Below are 17,469 nucleotides of genomic sequence, written 5' to 3' on the forward strand. Positions count from 1 at the left end.
TATAGATTATAGAAATTTATATAAACATATTAGAAGTTACAAAAGTTAAAATAAGAAAACATAAAATACTATATGGATGATTATTTTATGTTTTCCTTTTATATATGGTATAGATATAGAATAATAGGAGTATAATATAGTATAGATAACATTATTATAACATTAATTACTTTTTTTTGGTTGCATAACTTTAATAACTTATGAATATAAAACCCACAGATTTGAAAGTTTTGAAAAAGTTACACAGGCTTCTCTTCAGTCCAACCAACCTAAAACTTTTACCTCAGTTTATTTCTCTATCTATGTTCTATTATCATTATAATTTATAGTCTATAGTCCTTGTAGCATGTAAGATTTGTTGAAACCATATCAGAAAAGGACAATCACAGGAATAGTCACAAATAACAAAACCATTCTACTAATAATTCAATACATAGATATTACACTCTTTGTTATGAGAGGAATGATTTTGAGCATATCTTGAGAATATTTGGTTCATATTCTTAAGCATGTTATTTTAAATTTACTAGACATTTTTGTTCTTCTAGATCTTCTATCAAACAAGAGCATCTCACATTCTTCATAGCAAATAGTACCTAAGTTTACACATTACTCTTCTAAGTTAATTATTATTAGAGGCAAACATGATTTTAAGGGCATTTGATTTGATGTCAATGTACAATCATATATGGTGTATTAAACTTTAATCATTTTATTTAATTAATCTCTACATGTTTTTTGGTGGTGGACAGAACTACAGAAGCTTAGGTACATAATGCTTAATTCCAATATTGAACTCTATGAACCCTATGTAAACTTCACCAACTTCAAAAAACTTTATTTTATGAATAATTGCATGCATTTTTCTGTTTAGGTTCCACTGATTATTTATATTTGTTTATATCTTCCAACAACTTAAGCAACTCAAGCCAAATTCACTTTCAATTGTGCACCTCTATTTTCATTTTTAAATGGACCCCACAAACCTACTCCATATTTATATTTCTCTATCTTATAATATTTTTTTCCATTTTTTAAGGTTGACTCACAACTTTAAGAACGATGCTTATTTAGTTTACCCTTGCGAGATAAGAACAAGAACGACTTCTCTCCAGTGGTGAACGTGGACGAAGAACATGTTTATTTAGTTAAGAACTATTTTTTTATTAGCATTGTGGGTGCTATTATATCTCTATAACTTCTATATTAAGTAGTTTCTCTTGCTCCAGTATGTTCAAGCTGAATCAAACTCTTCTACTGCAGCATCACCCAAGATTCCTACAGCAGATTGCAACTAAAGTTACCTAGAATCAGTGTCTTGGTAGAGTCTTTAACAGTGGCCCTATTTTTGCAGCCTATCTTCAAATTTGAAAGGGGTGGTCCCTTGAACACATAGGTCCTCTCTACCTAAAAGTTGAATGAATGTGACACTATAATTGTTTTTCATGGCTTGTATTGTTTTGCTTGTACTCTTCAATTATATCTTTCCAACATTAATAATTCTAGCTTGATGGGCCATACTAACACACTTTAAGAATATACATAGTGGAGGATACATAATAAAAGCATCCTAAGCACTTTTTGGTTGAAGCTTTGCAAGCAAGAGATTATTTTTCAGTTACTCCTTTTGGTTTCTTATACTTGTATTTATAAGCAGTACTTTCTAACTCTATATCCAGATAGATAGTCATGGGCCACCTTATTTGCATTTTTCAATCTTTTATTGCTATTAAACCGACATTAGTCTAATGGTGTAAGACCTTGTTAAATATCTGAAAAAACCATAAGGTCAAGAGTTTAATTCTTGGGAGCGACACTTGTTGGAAGAAACGGCTACGCAACCCGAAAGAGATTAGTTCCTTAATGAAAGGATATTCATGGTAGTACAAAAATAAACAGCTAGTCTTTTGCATTTTCCCTTTGTTTTTACCCTACATAGTAAAAATCATTTCACAGACCAATCATGCCTAGTGAATAGTGATGATTCCAATAGAGTCATTGGTGACAGGTTGTTTTGAAATATGCTTTTGGAAAATTACCATTTCACATATATTCTTACTCACATCCTTATCTACATTTGCTTTATAGATGTCAATGACATTATGTGCAATTATCATTATTATTTTCCATGAGTGCTATAAGGATGTTAACTTCTTCCCAATTAATTCATAGATGTCAATGAAAAACTAGTCTTACTATCTTTCATGCCGAATCTCGAAATCAAATTGGATCGACTAATCTGAGTTGAACCTGTAAGACTATTTACGAGGACAAAGTTTACTTAAAGTGATAACATTCTTAAGTAGAATCAAACTCCTTACCATTTGGATCAAAGTGATAATCTATCTAAATTACAAGGAAAACAAGAAAAGTAAACATTAGAGACAAGAGAAAATGCAGCACTACAAATCACCAACCTCTTGAATTCTCACACAACAACAATAACCCCAATGCTTCTACTTCAAAAGCCAAAACAAAAGGAGAAATAGAAGAATTAAAAGAAAGAAAAACAAGAGTTGTTTTCCCTCCTTTATTACATACAAACACCAACAAATCAAAAATCAGTAGCCAAAGGTACATGCTCAGAGGGAAGGAAAACATAGCCATATATAGCACCAGCTAAACCACCACCAACCAAAGGTCCAACCCAATAGATCCAGTTACCACTGAAGTCACCACTAACAACTGCAGGGCCAAAAGATCTTGCAGGGTTCATTGAGCCACCAGAGAATGGCCCTGCAGCTAAGATATTGGCACCAACAATGAAACCAATAGCAATGGGTGCAATGGTCCCCAATGGACCCTTCTTTGGATCAGCTGCTGTGGCATAAACAGTGTACACCAATGCAAATGTGATAATGATCTCAGTAACAACTCCTTCTGCAGCTCCAACTCCAGCAGCTACACTGTGAATAGGAATAGCCTGACAACAAATAACAACCACTCACTTTTCTATTTTTAACCAATAATTAAGAATGAACATTATTCGAGTTAGTTAAGTCCATTTTGCTGTAACATAGTCGGAGAGCCTGTTTCCAACCGAAAATCGGGTCGCGACAAAAAGGGTATTCAAGTCCATGCAAATAGCGGATATGGGTCTGACTCTCTTATGGAAGTCCACACCATACTATCGCAACCTGATTTTTAGTTGGAAATCGGCTCTGCGACTAGAGAAGAGGTGAACTGGATTTCGACCTCTCCCAAAGTCGTGGAGCCGGTTTCCAACTAAAAATCGGGTCGCGACAAGCATGCATGCACTTATTGCTGCTCCAAAAGCATGCAACAATTTCTCCTTATGAAAGGGTGACAATTTTACCATATTTGTCTCAGAAATGAATGATTCATATTTTAAACTTACCAAGCCTCCAGTGACAAACTTGAGGAGAAAGCAAGCAACAATGGAACCAAGAAGCTGAGCAATCCAGTAGAAGATACCAGTAAGGATTGTGATTTGGCCACCAATAGCCAAACCAAAAGTCACAGCTGGGTTGACATGACCACCAGAAATGTTGGCACCAACAGAAACAGCAACAAATAGAGCAAAAGCATGAGCAACAGCAACTGCTACTAACCCAGCAGGATCAAGAGCTGCATCTGATGTCAACTTACCTGCAAAATACAATAAAACAAACTCAAACTCTTTCTTTTTTTGGTCTAGTATTCCAAAGTCACATTGCACTTAGACTAATCTGAGTTTTTGCATTCACAAGACTCAAATTCAAGATTTTACTTTAAAAAAACTAAGTTTCTTGCTACTTGGGCCAACAAATGTAGGTAAAGTAAGAGTCTTTGGCATGGCTATAATTCAGAAAATCTATGTTATAAGAGCACCCTTTCATTTTATTTGGTTATATAACTTTTTATTAACATTTATGAGTTATGTTCCTGCAATGTTATATAAAAAGATATTGTATAACTGGAGAGGTGTAACTCTAATGAAAAAGAGTGTAAAACAGAAAAACAAACCATATGCTATGGCTGAACCAACACCAGCAAAAACAAAGAGCAATGTTGAGATGAACTCAGCAAGATAGGCTTTGATGGAGCCAAAACTGAAGGAATCATCAAAGCGTCCAAATGCTATGCCAGCCATTTACACAAGTTTATAAGAGAGGATAAGATAAGGAATGTAATAATGTTATAGAAATATAGCACAAGAAAGGGTTCTATATATAGTAGAATTTGTCAAGTATAGTAGTGAGGGTTATTAAACAAGTTCACCAACTTTATGGATATGTGATGTTGTATTTTTAATAGGAAAATTTGGAGATACACTAATTTTTCTTCTAATTATCACTTAAACGTGAGTGAAATTTTTCGATGAAATTAGTCTCTTTGTATAAAGACAATATTAAATTATTAATAAGCTAACAAATTTTTTTTATTGCTAACAGACTTATAATAGTAGTAACTGTCATAAAAATACAAATTGATTGTGAAAAAGATGACAGCAAAATTTCAAAAGTTAAAAAAGGAAGATAGAATAGTAAAGATATATAGAAAATTTTGAATAATAATAATGTAACACCAGAATTTTAAATTTTGCTTATTAATATATGGTGTATGTTTTTTTTGAAATATAAAATGGACCATTTTTTATACACTGATAACGGGACTATGTTCATATACTACATATGAATACTGAGTTAATGATGAATTGATAATATATAAAACTTTCAATACATTCATTTTTTTTCTCATTTTTTAATTTCTATGCAAACTACAAAGGTAAAATAACAATTTAAATCTGTAATAAATAAGACCATATACTAGTCCGTGTCTGACCAATAATTTTTCATCAAACCATATCAAGTAAACCAATAATTCAGTTTTCAAGATAATACGGTGAGATAGTTGAAAGCTGTTGTTCTCAATTAAGTTTACATTGAATGATATTGACCATATTTGATCTTTTCAATAAGTTAATTTGGCATAAAAGTTTGGAATTAATATATATATACGGAAAGCGTAAATGTTTTTTATATTGTCAGCAAATTATTCATCAATTCATATATTAACTAGTATTGACTATCAAACAAAAATAATACAAGTTAATGGCAAATGATATCCGAGAGTATAAAAACTTTACACTAACAATGCATAGATTTTAAACTATACAAGTTTTAGTTTTTCAATTTAAGGGCGTTTATAAATAAGAACTTGATTACTGACAAAGTTTTATGCAAAGTTATAATTGTCTCATGCACTAGGTTATCATTTTTGTGAATAAAGATTTCTCTCTATTAATAAAGAAGTATTTAATTTTACTTATATTTTTAATTTCAAAAAATCATCATATATATATATAAGAATAAAAATATTTTACTAAATTATGTTTTCAGTAGGATCCATTTTCATGTGCCATAACCATAGTAGTTTTGAGGAGTCAGTGAATGCATATCCAATGAGATCTCTTCTGGCAATCTTAGCTGTCATTGGCGTGATTCAATAGAAATTTCCTGAAGCTAATGAATGATTCCTTCATGTGAGTAGTAGAGGGACAAAAGTGGTGGTTTGGTAGGGTAGAATGTGAACAAAATTATCATATAACAAAAGGGAGGAGTTGAGGACATCAATAACTTTAGGCCACAAATCCCATCAATCATTCAGTAAAAAATTTTATTTATGAGTTGAGTTTTAGAGACGAAAGATAAAGGAAAGCTTTAAAATTATGTATTCTATGACTCTCAAACATTTGCTTTACTTTATCTTTCTCTGTCTTTAAAACTCAACTCGCAAACTGCTGAAGAAACAATAATATGAAATATAGAAATGGATGAACAGGAATTAGTGGGTGTTTACTGTTTATTTGTTGAAGGAATTAATATGTCACATTGGTTAAGTTCTATATTATGGAAAAGTGGTCAGCCAATAAAAGAAGAATCTTAAAGGGCTTTTTGGCCTCTCTGTTTAGTTAAATGAAGAAAACTTTCCTAAAAAGGTTTGGTTAATTATGATTATGCCATCATTACTTTCATCATAGAAAAAAAAACTTTACTAATCATTTTCATAAAGAAATAAAAAAATAAAGGTGATTTTAGATATCCCCATTTGATTCTTTTGTCCCCTGGAATATAGGGTAAAAGTTGAAAATGCATTGGCTGGTGAATGGTCCTAGCAAAGTAGAAAATTGCAAATTTCAAGGAGTATATTCAACTTAGTATTAGAAAGTAGAAACCTTTGTCTATGTACTGGTAATATTTTCCACTAAGTTTCATTCAGATCAGACATGGCACCTAATCAAAGTAGTTCTGTAATTGTAGCAGCACATGTTTTGTCTCAATTGCTGATATTAAGCTACTAATTTATAAGAATACTTATCTGCCAACTGTTGTTTAATAAAATACAGCCATTATTAAGCTACAAAATTAGTAGCATGTTAGCATTGAGTAATTGTTTAATCAATTTCCGATTTCCTTATCTGAACATGCAGCCACCCCATGTTTACAAAACATTATCTTCCATAGATGTTTTTTTGTTTCTCACATGTATCCTCTCGTACTGGAGACAATCATGTCCGAGCCAGAAACATACACAAAAGTATATGGGGCTAACTCTCTCAACGGTTATTTTTTCATCCAAAAGACTCGAACCCGAGACTTTGCTTAAAGGGAATCAAACATGTACCACTTGAACCAACACCCGTTAGTATTTTCAATAGTTTGAAATCATTCTAAATTTTGTATAGTCTAAGTTTAATTTAAAATTTAACCAAACATAATAACAAACATGAACATATTATTTTCTGTGGGGTAAATCCTTCAACCTGAATGTCAGATAAAGTTGCTTTCATATTGGTGTTCTTTTTTGTACTGTTAGCTCTCATATTAGACCCCATATGTGTCAGAGAGATCAAAACCAAAATCATCTTTGGTGATCTCCATTTCAATTTCAAGGATATGAGTTAATATGCATATTGGGGCTTATTCAGACTTATAAAAATAAACTTGCAAACTGGAGCCTCAATTTTCATTAAACCATGAGCCTGACATCTATAGATTTCAACTTGTGAAATCTCCCTTGGTGATTTTTGAGAGTGCCATTACCAGCCACAAATGTGGATCTTAATAGCAGATAAGCAAACATAGGGAGAAGTGGCAAACAAAACAACAACTCATGTAACTTCATATACATGCTAATGGTAGTGAGCAAGGACAGGGTTGGGCCGGTAAGATATTTTCATTACTGATCTTAAATGTTGGTCAGATTATTTTTTGAACTCGAGTTCGACCCTAGACCCGAAGGCTAAACCGACAAGCTTTTGAACCCAACCCTAAAGCCGACTATATTCAAGTCCGATCATGAACAGGACAAACCTATGGCAAATAGGGTCAAATCCTACTCAGCTATACATGCTAAAGGGGATTTTTGAAAAAAAATATAAAGTGCTTATTTAAGAGGAGAACTTATTGCCTAATGCTTATGAAAAATATAATGATAACATCCTCTAAAAAATAAATTATTATAGCTTGGTTTTAAAAAAGCTTACTTGATGAATGCTTAACTAAATTGTTCACCCAAAACACACCTAAATGGTTATAAAGATGCAGGCAACAATACATGTGGAGAGAAAATGTTCTATTTTAAGGATCAAAGAGCATCATCATCCATGGCCAAACATAATTGTGGAGTGCATGACCATTCACAAGGCATTTTAGTTCGCTGTTCTGTACTTCTCAGCTATAGCCAACTAAGTGGCTCTTCCAAATATGCATGTGTTAAATGTTTTGTTTTCCAGTGATCAAGATTATTTTTAGAGAGGAATGAAGGGAAAGAGAAGAGTGGAAACCTCACGAGTGTATTTCATAGTTCCCAAACTTCTCCATTCTCTTCGGTACCTTTGAAAAAACCAACTCAAACAAATCTAGAGGGGCATTATGCTCTGGGCAAATGCTTCCTCATACATTATGCATCAAATGCTTATATCTTAATTTGAAGGGACCAAAGGTTTCTGCTTATATCAGTAACACATCTATCATTCTAGCTGCATGATTTCAGGAAAAAATGTATAGTAGCAGAATACTACACCAACAACCAAGTTTTTTCCCTTTATGGTAATACAATAATGTTAATAATTATTTTTTTATTACAAAGGAAGTTAAGAATGTAGACTGAAGTAGGAAAATTGGCCCATAGTGGGTTTCCATCCTGGGATCAATCAGACCCTAAAGGGACTCGATGCAATTTGAATTATGGCTCCTGGCCAAAAAATATATGGACAAATTAGATTCACCAACAAGAAACTCTCCCTGGACCTCTGATCAATACTTCTTTACTTGCCTCAAGCATAAAAAAGAATCAATTTTTTTATCACATGCTGAATATAAGTGGCTTATATCAGTTATTAAGGATAGTCTAAAGGAAGGAGAAGCTATTGAGCACAAAAGAAACAATTTTATTTCTAAGAACAGAGAGAGAAGGAAATAGTAGCAGCACCTTGTCCTATGAATTGTATCCGTCACAGCTGCATGCAACTGCAATTTCAAGATGAGAAAGACCTTGATAGTTGCTGAAAACAAACCAAGAACATCAAGACCTCTACCTTCTCAGGTCCCATCAGGCGTTGGAGTTGGATGCCCAAAGATTATGTAATGATTTTTGTCCGGATCTAGTTGCACACAACCATTTCCTTGGGACCTCATGATCATCATCGGCAGTTATGGTTGGCACGTGCCAACTGCCATTGGACGATTCCTGCAGTTATATTACCCGAAAAAAGGATATTTATATCTTACACATGGCAACAATTAGCAAATATAATTATGTTGCAAAAGGTCAGTTCTATCTGCCGATCGCTCCTCCCTCTTCAAATAGAGAGGAAACAGATATTCATATAAGTGGAGGTAGACAACCCCCAAACCCCTCAGAGTTGAACAAAAATCTGAGCCCAATCTATTGAGTACAAATATGTGAATCCTATTTCAACACTAAGCAATCGGACAGGGTGGAAATGTGTAATCACTATGCCACTGAAAACATGCTCCTTAATATTTAATTGAAATTTAGAAAAGCAGTTGGGTTATCATCTAACCTGAATAACTATTGAATAACGGGGAGGCATAATGAGGGAAGGTCCTCTATTTGAGACCGAAATTCGAACCTGCAAACCAAAAAAGGCACTATCAGTCCTTCATTCTTGGAGTAAAAAACTCAAATAGTGAAGTCATTGGCAAAAAGACAAATGACACATTAGTAATTCAGCATGAGGAAAGACCAAGATTGTTGAGAACTTAAATAACCAGTGATACTAACAGGAATTCATAACAACCTCTTGCAAACTTCAGAGTATCAGAAAATTTGTCAGTAGAAATTATGGTCAGAAAAATGAATCAGAAATGTGATGAATTATGTTATTTATACAAGATTGTTTTGAGGATCTTAATAGTAAGATCCATAACCTTATTCTAGACAGGGCCTCCTAATATTTCTGTATTAGATTACATAGGGACTATATGAGGTAAACAGATGTGCAAAAGACAACTTAACCAAGAAAAATGTGTCATGGCCTATTGAAAACTTTATTTTCTAGAAGATGTGGTTTTCAGGTCCTTGGTGGCCTTGGGTAGTCACGGATATAGAAGACTAGCAGAATCCAGAACAACCTTATAATGAATGCATCTGATATACTACTTCCGTTCCTTTTTAAGTATCTTTTTAGCAAAAGAAACCTATTCTTATTTATGTGTCTCTATCTATACAAAATCAAGACAATGTTTATGCCTATTGTTACTATTTTACGCTTACCTAGTTAGTTGAAGCAACTAAGAGAGATGATAAGTGAAACTATTATTCGGAGATAGTAAAGGGCAAATTAGGGAAATGATGCATAACTTAATAAAGATAGAAATATTAATTATGATTCTTAACAATGTGCTATAACCTAAAAAGGCACATAAAAAGGAACAAACGTAGTACCACGTATAGTGTATACAGTACAGGGACTTCTCTGATAGTTTAGAATACCTGATGCTTTTCTTTCCATCTTGGAAAAAAACTAGATCCGAGTAATTGAAACAAGTGGTCCCTCATCTCATCATTTGTCACGAGCAGGCATTTACTCCTAACAGCAGCATATAACCAGTACCTGTGATGAACAAAACTACAATTTAGCATGACTGGGTTATTGGAGTTGTGACAACAGATATACAGATAAACAGAAGAATTAATATTCTTATTGGTGTTGGAAATGTACAATACAATTATACAACAAGCCGCATCCCACCTGGTGGAGTAGATTACATGGATGAAACGAACAAGCAAAAAATTAAACTTGGCAGCTAAATCTAACTTAAATATTATGGAAGTACTTGATTACCAGTCATCATTTGAACCTTGAGGTGTAGCATAAAGAGCACCATTATTTTTCCAATTTTCTAAAAGTCTCTTGTTATTTGGAATCTGAGCAGGACCACCGGTTACCCGACTTACATGCAAAATTATAAGTGGCATTCTCTTCGTAGGGCTCAACTCACGCAATTGTCGAACAACAGAATTAAGCTACAACCAACGGCAAACAACCATTAAGTAGTTGCTTTTGTACTGTGCTAATAAAAACAATTTTCAAACTCACATGCCCAAAGCTGAAATGATGCATGTTCTGAAGGCCTACGTTGGCAGCATCTACGACTGCGTCAAATGGGCCATTCTGATCAAGCCACTTCTGAAAAAGTTAAACTTATATATTAATCACTATGCCATAACTAATGATTTATATATAACCTAATTGAAGACACGAGAAAGCATTGGCACAGGACTATTAATGCAACCTTTGTCAAAGGTACCCTGACAAGAAAAGAGGAAAGTCCTCAACTAAGTTCAGCTTTTAAGCAAGCAAGAAAATTTTCTATATGAAACGGTGAAGATTGTTTTACCTGAAAACGATTGAAGTTTCCCTTAGTTTCTCTTTGGCAAGCCAATTTAGTTAATGAGATAGCAAAGTTTTCGGTCTCCTTTGGATCAATATCAATGCTGACAAGCTTCTCACCACACGAGAGACACACACCATCCTCATTCACATGAGTGTTCACCACCTTCCACTGCCCACTTCCAAGCCACCCTTGTCCATGCCATCCACCACCTCCCCGCACAATCCCTTCTCTTATCTTGTTAACATCCCAATTCTTTTTCCCAATTTTTGTCGCATAATCAGAATTAAACCAACCCTCAACTATTTGCAAAGTAGAATCAGATACCTGTCTCACCGTAGCGCGCAAACGATGCAACATCTCATAAACCTTATCTTCTCTCTTCGCTTCGACACTGACTTCCAAAATAGCAGAAAGCTCAGGCTCTTCAGCCATAACACCGCTCTCAATCATGTCAGCATCAACCTCATAAGCTTTCTCAGCATCACCCCTCTTGCAAAAACCATAAAGAGCGGGACCATACGATCTCAGCTTAGGTGCAATACCAGCACTTTTCATCCGCTTCAACAACTCAAACGCCATCTCAGGGTCCTCCTTCGCAGCAGCAAGCCTAGCAGCATTAGTAAACGTAGCTTCATTCGGTTCAACCCGATCATTCAACATCTGCTGAAATATCTCAAACCCCCTTTTAAGTCCCAAATCCGACACCTTACCATCGCCATTCTTATCACCCTCGCCAATAGAACACAAATAGAGTAACTTATTATAGTGATCCACATTCAACAAAACCCCTTTTTTTCTTGCATCGTCATACAGAGAAAGTGCTTGAACAACATTCCCAGCTTTTGAACACTGACCTAGCTTACTTTTCAGAACCCCTTCAGGGGATTCTTTTTCCGCTTTTCTCCGCGCCCTACCCAGAAGCTTAACACTAGTTTTATCATCTCTTTGAGGTGTTTTCTTTATGGATAAGCTATCAGAAGTAACAGTTAAGGTGCGTTTGGCATTGTGAGAAAAACTTGAACGATTGTTGAGATGTAAAGAGAGAAAAGGGCGAGGTGGAATTGAATGTGTGAGGATAGAGAAAAAAGGAGGGATTTTTGAGATGAAAAAAGTTGCACGCATCATTGTTTAAGCATTAGAAAAGTGTTATTGAATGAAAAAGGATGAAAAGAAAGAAACTTTAAACATGGGAAATTAAGATTATGGTTTTCTTTGTGAGAAAAGAAAGGAATTGAATCACACCTTTGGGATTTGAGAAGAAGAAGAAGAAGAAGCACCTTGTTTGTGTTACTTCAAAACCCTATCTCTATCTATGTATCTATCTATCTCCCGCGTTATCACTTGTGCTGCTACTATAATGTCTTCTTCTGCAACGGCGACGTTTTTAGTTGGACTCAGCCCATTTCATTTTTTTTTTCTTATTAAGAACATAAAAAAAAAAAGGTACAATGAGTAATTGATATGACGTTGATCTAGTGGTGTAATGTTCAGTTAGATTCCTAAAATGATCAAAATGTTAAAGGTTTGATTTCTGTGAGATATTTGTTAAAATGAGCAGCTACGTGAAAAGTATTAGTTATTTACACATAAGATGAGGGATACATTTGGTAGTATAAAAGTTTGTCATTGTTTTTTAGTTTGGGTAGTATTAATGCAATTGTGTTAAAATAATTAGTTGAAACTGAAAAAACTAGTGCAAGATAAGACTTACTACATCCTTAGCATGATTACAATGTTAAAAATTTAAATTCTAATAATACATTTGTGAATATCGTGAAACTTAGAAGGGATTAGTTTTTTGTAAAAAAAGTAATGATATACTTTTAGTTATACCAAACAAAATAATTGGTTGAAATAGCTTTATCACTCCATATTAGTTTTACCTTGAGTAGAACTTAGCGGAGAATAAGTGTAATTTTTTGTACTATCAAGTGTATTTCATTACCCTTTTAGGTATGAAATTAATCTTCATCCTAATAAGTGTTGCCCACGTGAATTAAAATTTTAATTTTTTAGTTATTTTTGATAGACCAACACCTTGTTTATAGAATAAGTGTGGTTTTAAACAAAATTTACGTAAGAATTTGATTTTTTTTTATTGCTAAATTAATTGGTTGATCTCATCTAATTAACGATTAATTTTGGCTGGTTCTATTAGAATGTATACTTTTATATAATTGAAGTATGGGCCATAAGTTTTTTAGTATGGGAAATAATTGGGGGTTAGAGAGAAATGATGGAATAAAATTCAGGCCCAATCAAATGATAATATCAAATTATCGAATCAGATTTAAGTTAAGCTAAACATTTTCACTTTGTCTCATACATGCCTTCATCAAACTCATACAAGTGAAGAATATAATATTGCTTTAAATTTAAGAATATCATCTTAGTTAAAAGAGAAAAATATATATACTGACAGTGTACGAGTAATTCAAATAAATGATATATGATAAAATACATGTATATAAATTTTTACACTTTTAGTGTATAAATTTTACAATTTACTTAAAAATTAAAATACGAATTTTGGATCCTCTCTCGAGACTTGCTTGAGCTCTTTCCTACATCATCCACATGTGTCTGAAATGTTGTATAAACAAAATGTTGATACATCTAATTCCAACGTCATATCATGCCTCTTATGTAGGAAAGATATAGTTCCTATCAAATATATTACATCATGTTCTTGGAAAGAAACCATCTATTGAAATCTGTGATTGTTCTTTTCAATAAATGTCGATTATAAGAATCAAACATTTGATTATAGATCCATTACAACTACTGAATGAAAGGAAAATAATAACAAGAAAGTTGAGTAGGGAAATATATATTTTCATTCTTTCTCTTATCTAACAAGGGATAATTAAGAAACAAATGGAACGTTAGACTCAGGTACACATACGTTATCTTACAAGTTATGTTACTACATGTGCTATAAATTATGATTGGTCAGAAAAATAGTTACTTACTAATTTTTTAATTTAAATATATTTTTCAACCAATCATATGCTGGTAGTATATACAGTAACATAATTTGTGAGCTCCCGTTGAAATATTAGACAACTTTACTTAGAAAAGGATGGTTAAGACTTTAATCTATTTCCTTGTGAGAAAAAGGGGAAATAAAAACATTGGCTAGTGGTGTCTGAAGACATTGTCCATGCCTATTGGTTCTGACTTTTGTGCAATGAGTGGGGAATGAGTTTGGCTACTCTCCCTCATTTACTTGAGAAGTCCATGTATACCTAAAATTATAATACATAACAAAAATAATATTTTAATTATCTAAATTTTTGTTTTTTCTAAATAAAATGGTTTTAAAAACATAGTTCCTCTTACATTTTTAATACTGGAGAGTCTTGTACCGTAGATGAATCAATTTCGTGGGCAATGGGATTCGGACAAAGCACTGAACAATTTCAACCCAACGGCCACAAGAAAGATAAGATGTGGACTAATGAGACATGCCCAAAAATATAATAACAATATTGTTATTTTTATAACAGAAATTAATAGTGATTTCACACCTCTTTTATTCCATATAATCTATTTATAATACACCTATTTTAACTTTATATATTACGAGAAATATATAACAATCAGCATTAAAATGTGATATACATATACCAAAATGAGGTGTTATACAGTAGTGATTATTTATTGGTATCAATGATAATTAGTCAATACCAATGACCCACTCAACCTTGTAAAAATAAATAGTTCACAAAATAGGATAACAAAATTATACCCCTTTTATCCATTTCTCGTTTTTACCGTTTTAGTTTCAATGTTCACGGCTTCACCCAGTTTTATTTTAATTATTATATTTTCTCTTTAGCTTCTAAATCTAAGTGTTTTTCAAACGACTAGAATTAGCAAATGGTATTGATTGTTGAAGCATTAAAGCCCTTTCTCATAAATTATTCGACTTTTTTATCAATGATTTAAAAAAAATTCATCAATAGAATTTGTTCCCAAACTCATAATAGCGTTTGTTCTCATATATGATTAAGTTATTAATTTTGTTTTCATAGAATAAATTTGTATCTAAATAATAAAAATGTCGTACCTTTCTCCTAACACGATACAATAATGTTTGGTCCTAGTGTTTCAAATTGTGAATCGCATCATGTGATCGTAACATCGTGGTTGTGATTATATCACAACCGTTTTACATTGCAATTGCAGTGTAATATTGAATCATAATGACGTGACCATAATAGACAGCAACACAATCACATTAGACCGTGCAATGCCGCAATGCGACCATATTGAGCTACTTTGATTTTAAAAATTTAATCAACAAATAATTCACACTGCAACAACCACGATTTACATCATAACAACCATAATAACTACAAGTGCAATAAGAATCGCTGCCACAACCAAAATTTATAAAGGTGATTGTGAAGGGTCGAGAACTTATCCTTCACTACAAAAAAGCCTACTCACATGCTCTATTTCTCCTCAATTTCATAAACTCTTCTATCACATGCTCTTATATTCTTCTCCACAAAACTCCCATTTTAAGTAAAAACTATGACTCAAAATTCTACCACCACCACCACTAACTCCCTCACCAAAAACTCTTCCAACAAAACAGAGTCTAGAAAACAGAGCAAAAACAGAGCACCAAAACCCAGAGATTGTAAAAACCACCCTGTTTACCACGGTGTTCGAAAGCGCAGTTGGGGCAAATGGGTATCTGAAATTCGCGAACCTCGCAAGAAATCTCGAATCTGGCTTGGAACTTTCGCTACACCTGAAATGGCAGCACGAGCACACGATGTTGCAGCTATGAGCATTAAGGGTAACTCAGCTATTCTCAATTTCCCTAACATATCTCACGTGCTTCCAAGGCCACTCACGTGTACTCCACGTGACATTCAAGCTGCGGCTGCAGAAGCTGCAGCCATGGTTAAGTTTGACTCAGAGACTGAGACAGAGTCTTCAGAACTGAGTGAGATTGTTCAACTTCCAAATTTAGAACAAGGGACCTTTGACTCGGTGGACTCAGTAACTGAGTTCATGTTTATTGACTCGCTGGATAGTTGGCTGTATCCACCAATGAGGGATGAGGTAATAGAATTCATGTTTCAAGGAGATAGTTTTTTACTAGAGTAGAGTCTCCAAAAAAAACATGTAACAATTTGGTCCAAGAAAATCGAAAACTCGAAAAATATTCCAAAAATATTTAATATATGTTAAATTAATATTTTTAACATTTTTATGATATTTAATGTAAATTATTTTAATTTACGTTTACGATTTTCTCGGGGTTCAGACAGCTAAAATTGTAATAATTTCCTACCTAAACCTTAGTTTAGTGATTTAAAAAACTAAACATGTTACATATTATTGGGTTTGTCTCAATTCTCATTTCATACCTCTCTTCCCAACTAATTGGAGGTGGAGTGGCTGAATGTTTTCTCCTTTGTCATCAAATGTATTATTAGTGGCTCATTGGTCAAATGTATCATTTGTGAAATTTATGCAATTGTTTATTTTAATGTATATTATTGTGTCAATACAAAGTATGAATTGTGAAAGTGGTAAAATTACTCAATAACTAAAAAGTTGATTTAAAAGGCTTACTTTTATGTATAAGATAAAAAGCTTGAAGGGTTCAAAGTAATAAAGGAAAAGCAAAAACATTATCCTAGCTGAAGAGTTAGCTAGGGAAAATGGAAAATGATCGTTATAGAAAATGTGACGTTGAGGGTTTTGAATGTTCCTCACATGTGTTATTCACAATACGCCGTTGTATTGTTTTCAAATGATATGTGTAACAAAACTACTTAATAGAGTCAAACAAAGACTTTAATAACTATCATAAAGATAACAAACATATAGTGCTCCATTGAAAATGGAATTGTATTACATTTTTTGGGTACCACCAATGATATTTCATTATCTTTTTTAATAAGAAACTAATCACTTTTGGGGTTCGTGATTGCCCATTCAAATAAATATCGATCCCAAGAATTGAACATTCGACATTGAGGATTCATTAAAGCCTTAAACAACTAGACCAACTTTTTGTTAGTTTTTGTGATGGATTTAGAAACAACAGAGCAATTAGCATTCCAAGAAAAATAATAGAGCAATTAGCATTCTAATAATAAATAATGAGCAAATTTGAAATATCAATATATACTTTTTAAAGAAAATTGAGAGTTATACTGATTTTACCTATTTGTTGTTATATTTTAGTTTGAAAAATTGTGCAAATTTTTTATTATTTATTATTATATATACCTTTTAAATGAATGAGCAAATTTGAAATATCAATATTATAAATACCTTATTACAATAAGTATATAGTTTTAGCGTGTAATCAAATAAAAAATACTTTAATTCAGTCAAATGTAGAAATGCTCCCTAATATATATTTATAACTTACATGTTATAAGATATCAAAACTAATTTTAGTGGTATAATTACATCTTATAACATGTCTAAAACTAAATATATTGGTATGACTCATATTAAAGTTAGCATATATCTTTTTAATTTTTAATTACATTTTATAACATGTCTAAAACTAAATATATTGGTATTACTCATTTTGATTTTAGCATATATCTTTTTAATCTTT

General features: G+C 32.8%; 3 protein-coding genes across 7 annotated transcripts; 1 reads left to right on the top strand and 2 right to left on the bottom strand.

Annotated features, from left to right (window-relative positions):
• LOC109342869 (aquaporin TIP2-1) lies at window positions 2,254-4,160 on the bottom strand. Of its 2 annotated transcripts, XM_019580903.1 has the most exons (4): window positions 3,967-4,160; window positions 3,359-3,609; window positions 2,544-2,923; window positions 2,254-2,494 (listed from the first exon to the last, which is right to left on the bottom strand). In XM_019580903.1, exons 1-3 carry the CDS (start codon window positions 4,091-4,093, stop codon window positions 2,555-2,557), a joined length of 747 nt encoding a protein of 248 aa, XP_019436448.1. In that variant the 5' UTR covers window positions 4,094-4,160; the 3' UTR covers window positions 2,254-2,494; window positions 2,544-2,554. The 2 variants fall into 2 exon arrangements, with proteins under 2 accessions (XP_019436448.1, XP_019436447.1); XM_019580902.1 differs by having other exon boundaries at window positions 2,260-2,923.
• On the bottom strand, window positions 8,017-12,086 carry LOC109342871 (proteinaceous RNase P 1, chloroplastic/mitochondrial-like). Of its 4 annotated transcripts, none has more exons than XR_002107130.1 (8): window positions 10,872-12,086; window positions 10,571-10,660; window positions 10,316-10,497; window positions 9,964-10,084; window positions 9,032-9,100; window positions 8,543-8,694; window positions 8,437-8,474; window positions 8,017-8,199 (listed from the first exon to the last, which is right to left on the bottom strand). XR_002107130.1 is itself a non-coding variant. In XM_019580905.1 (8 exons), the coding sequence occupies exons 1-6, from the start codon at window positions 11,991-11,993 to the stop codon at window positions 8,557-8,559; spliced, it is 1,722 nt and encodes a 573-aa protein (XP_019436450.1). In that variant the 5' UTR covers window positions 11,994-12,086; the 3' UTR covers window positions 8,017-8,199; window positions 8,437-8,464; window positions 8,543-8,556. The 4 variants fall into 4 exon arrangements, 2 of the variants coding, with proteins under 2 accessions (XP_019436450.1, XP_019436449.1); XM_019580905.1 differs by having other exon boundaries at window positions 8,437-8,464; XR_002107129.1 differs by having other exon boundaries at window positions 8,017-8,381; window positions 8,461-8,694.
• LOC109342509 (ethylene-responsive transcription factor ERF036-like) lies at window positions 15,322-16,016 on the top strand. Its single transcript, XM_019580486.1, has one exon. It carries the CDS (start codon window positions 15,411-15,413, stop codon window positions 15,993-15,995), a length of 585 nt encoding a protein of 194 aa, XP_019436031.1. The 5' UTR covers window positions 15,322-15,410; the 3' UTR covers window positions 15,996-16,016.

The sequence above is a fragment of the Lupinus angustifolius genome, chromosome LG03, assembly GCF_001865875.1.
Source record: "Lupinus angustifolius cultivar Tanjil chromosome LG03, LupAngTanjil_v1.0, whole genome shotgun sequence".
Lineage (NCBI taxonomy): Eukaryota > Viridiplantae > Streptophyta > Magnoliopsida > Fabales > Fabaceae > Lupinus > Lupinus angustifolius.

Excerpts from the sequence above, each read along its gene's own strand:
- LOC109342509 (XM_019580486.1), top strand. The coding sequence starts at position 15,411 with ATGACTCAAAATTCTACCACCACCACCACTAACTCCCTCACCAAAAAC.
- LOC109342869 (XM_019580903.1), bottom strand. The coding sequence starts at position 4,093 with ATGGCTGGCATAGCATTTGGACGCTTTGATGATTCCTTCAGTTTTGGC. Across the intron at positions 3,610-3,966 it reads TGGTTCAGCCATAGCATATG|GTAAGTTGACATCAGATGCA; the intron begins GTTTGTTTTTCT and ends TGTATTTTGCAG. Across the intron at positions 2,924-3,358 it reads AGTTTGTCACTGGAGGCTTG|GCTATTCCTATTCACAGTGT; the intron begins GTAAGTTTAAAA and ends ATTTGTTGTCAG.
- LOC109342871 (XM_019580904.1), bottom strand. The coding sequence starts at position 11,993 with ATGATGCGTGCAACTTTTTTCATCTCAAAAATCCCTCCTTTTTTCTCT. Across the intron at positions 10,085-10,315 it reads CAAGGTTCAAATGATGACTG|GTACTGGTTATATGCTGCTG; the intron begins GTAATCAAGTAC and ends TGTTCATCACAG. Across the intron at positions 8,695-9,031 it reads GTTATTCAATAGTTATTCAG|GAATCGTCCAATGGCAGTTG; the intron begins GTTAGATGATAA and ends ATATAACTGCAG.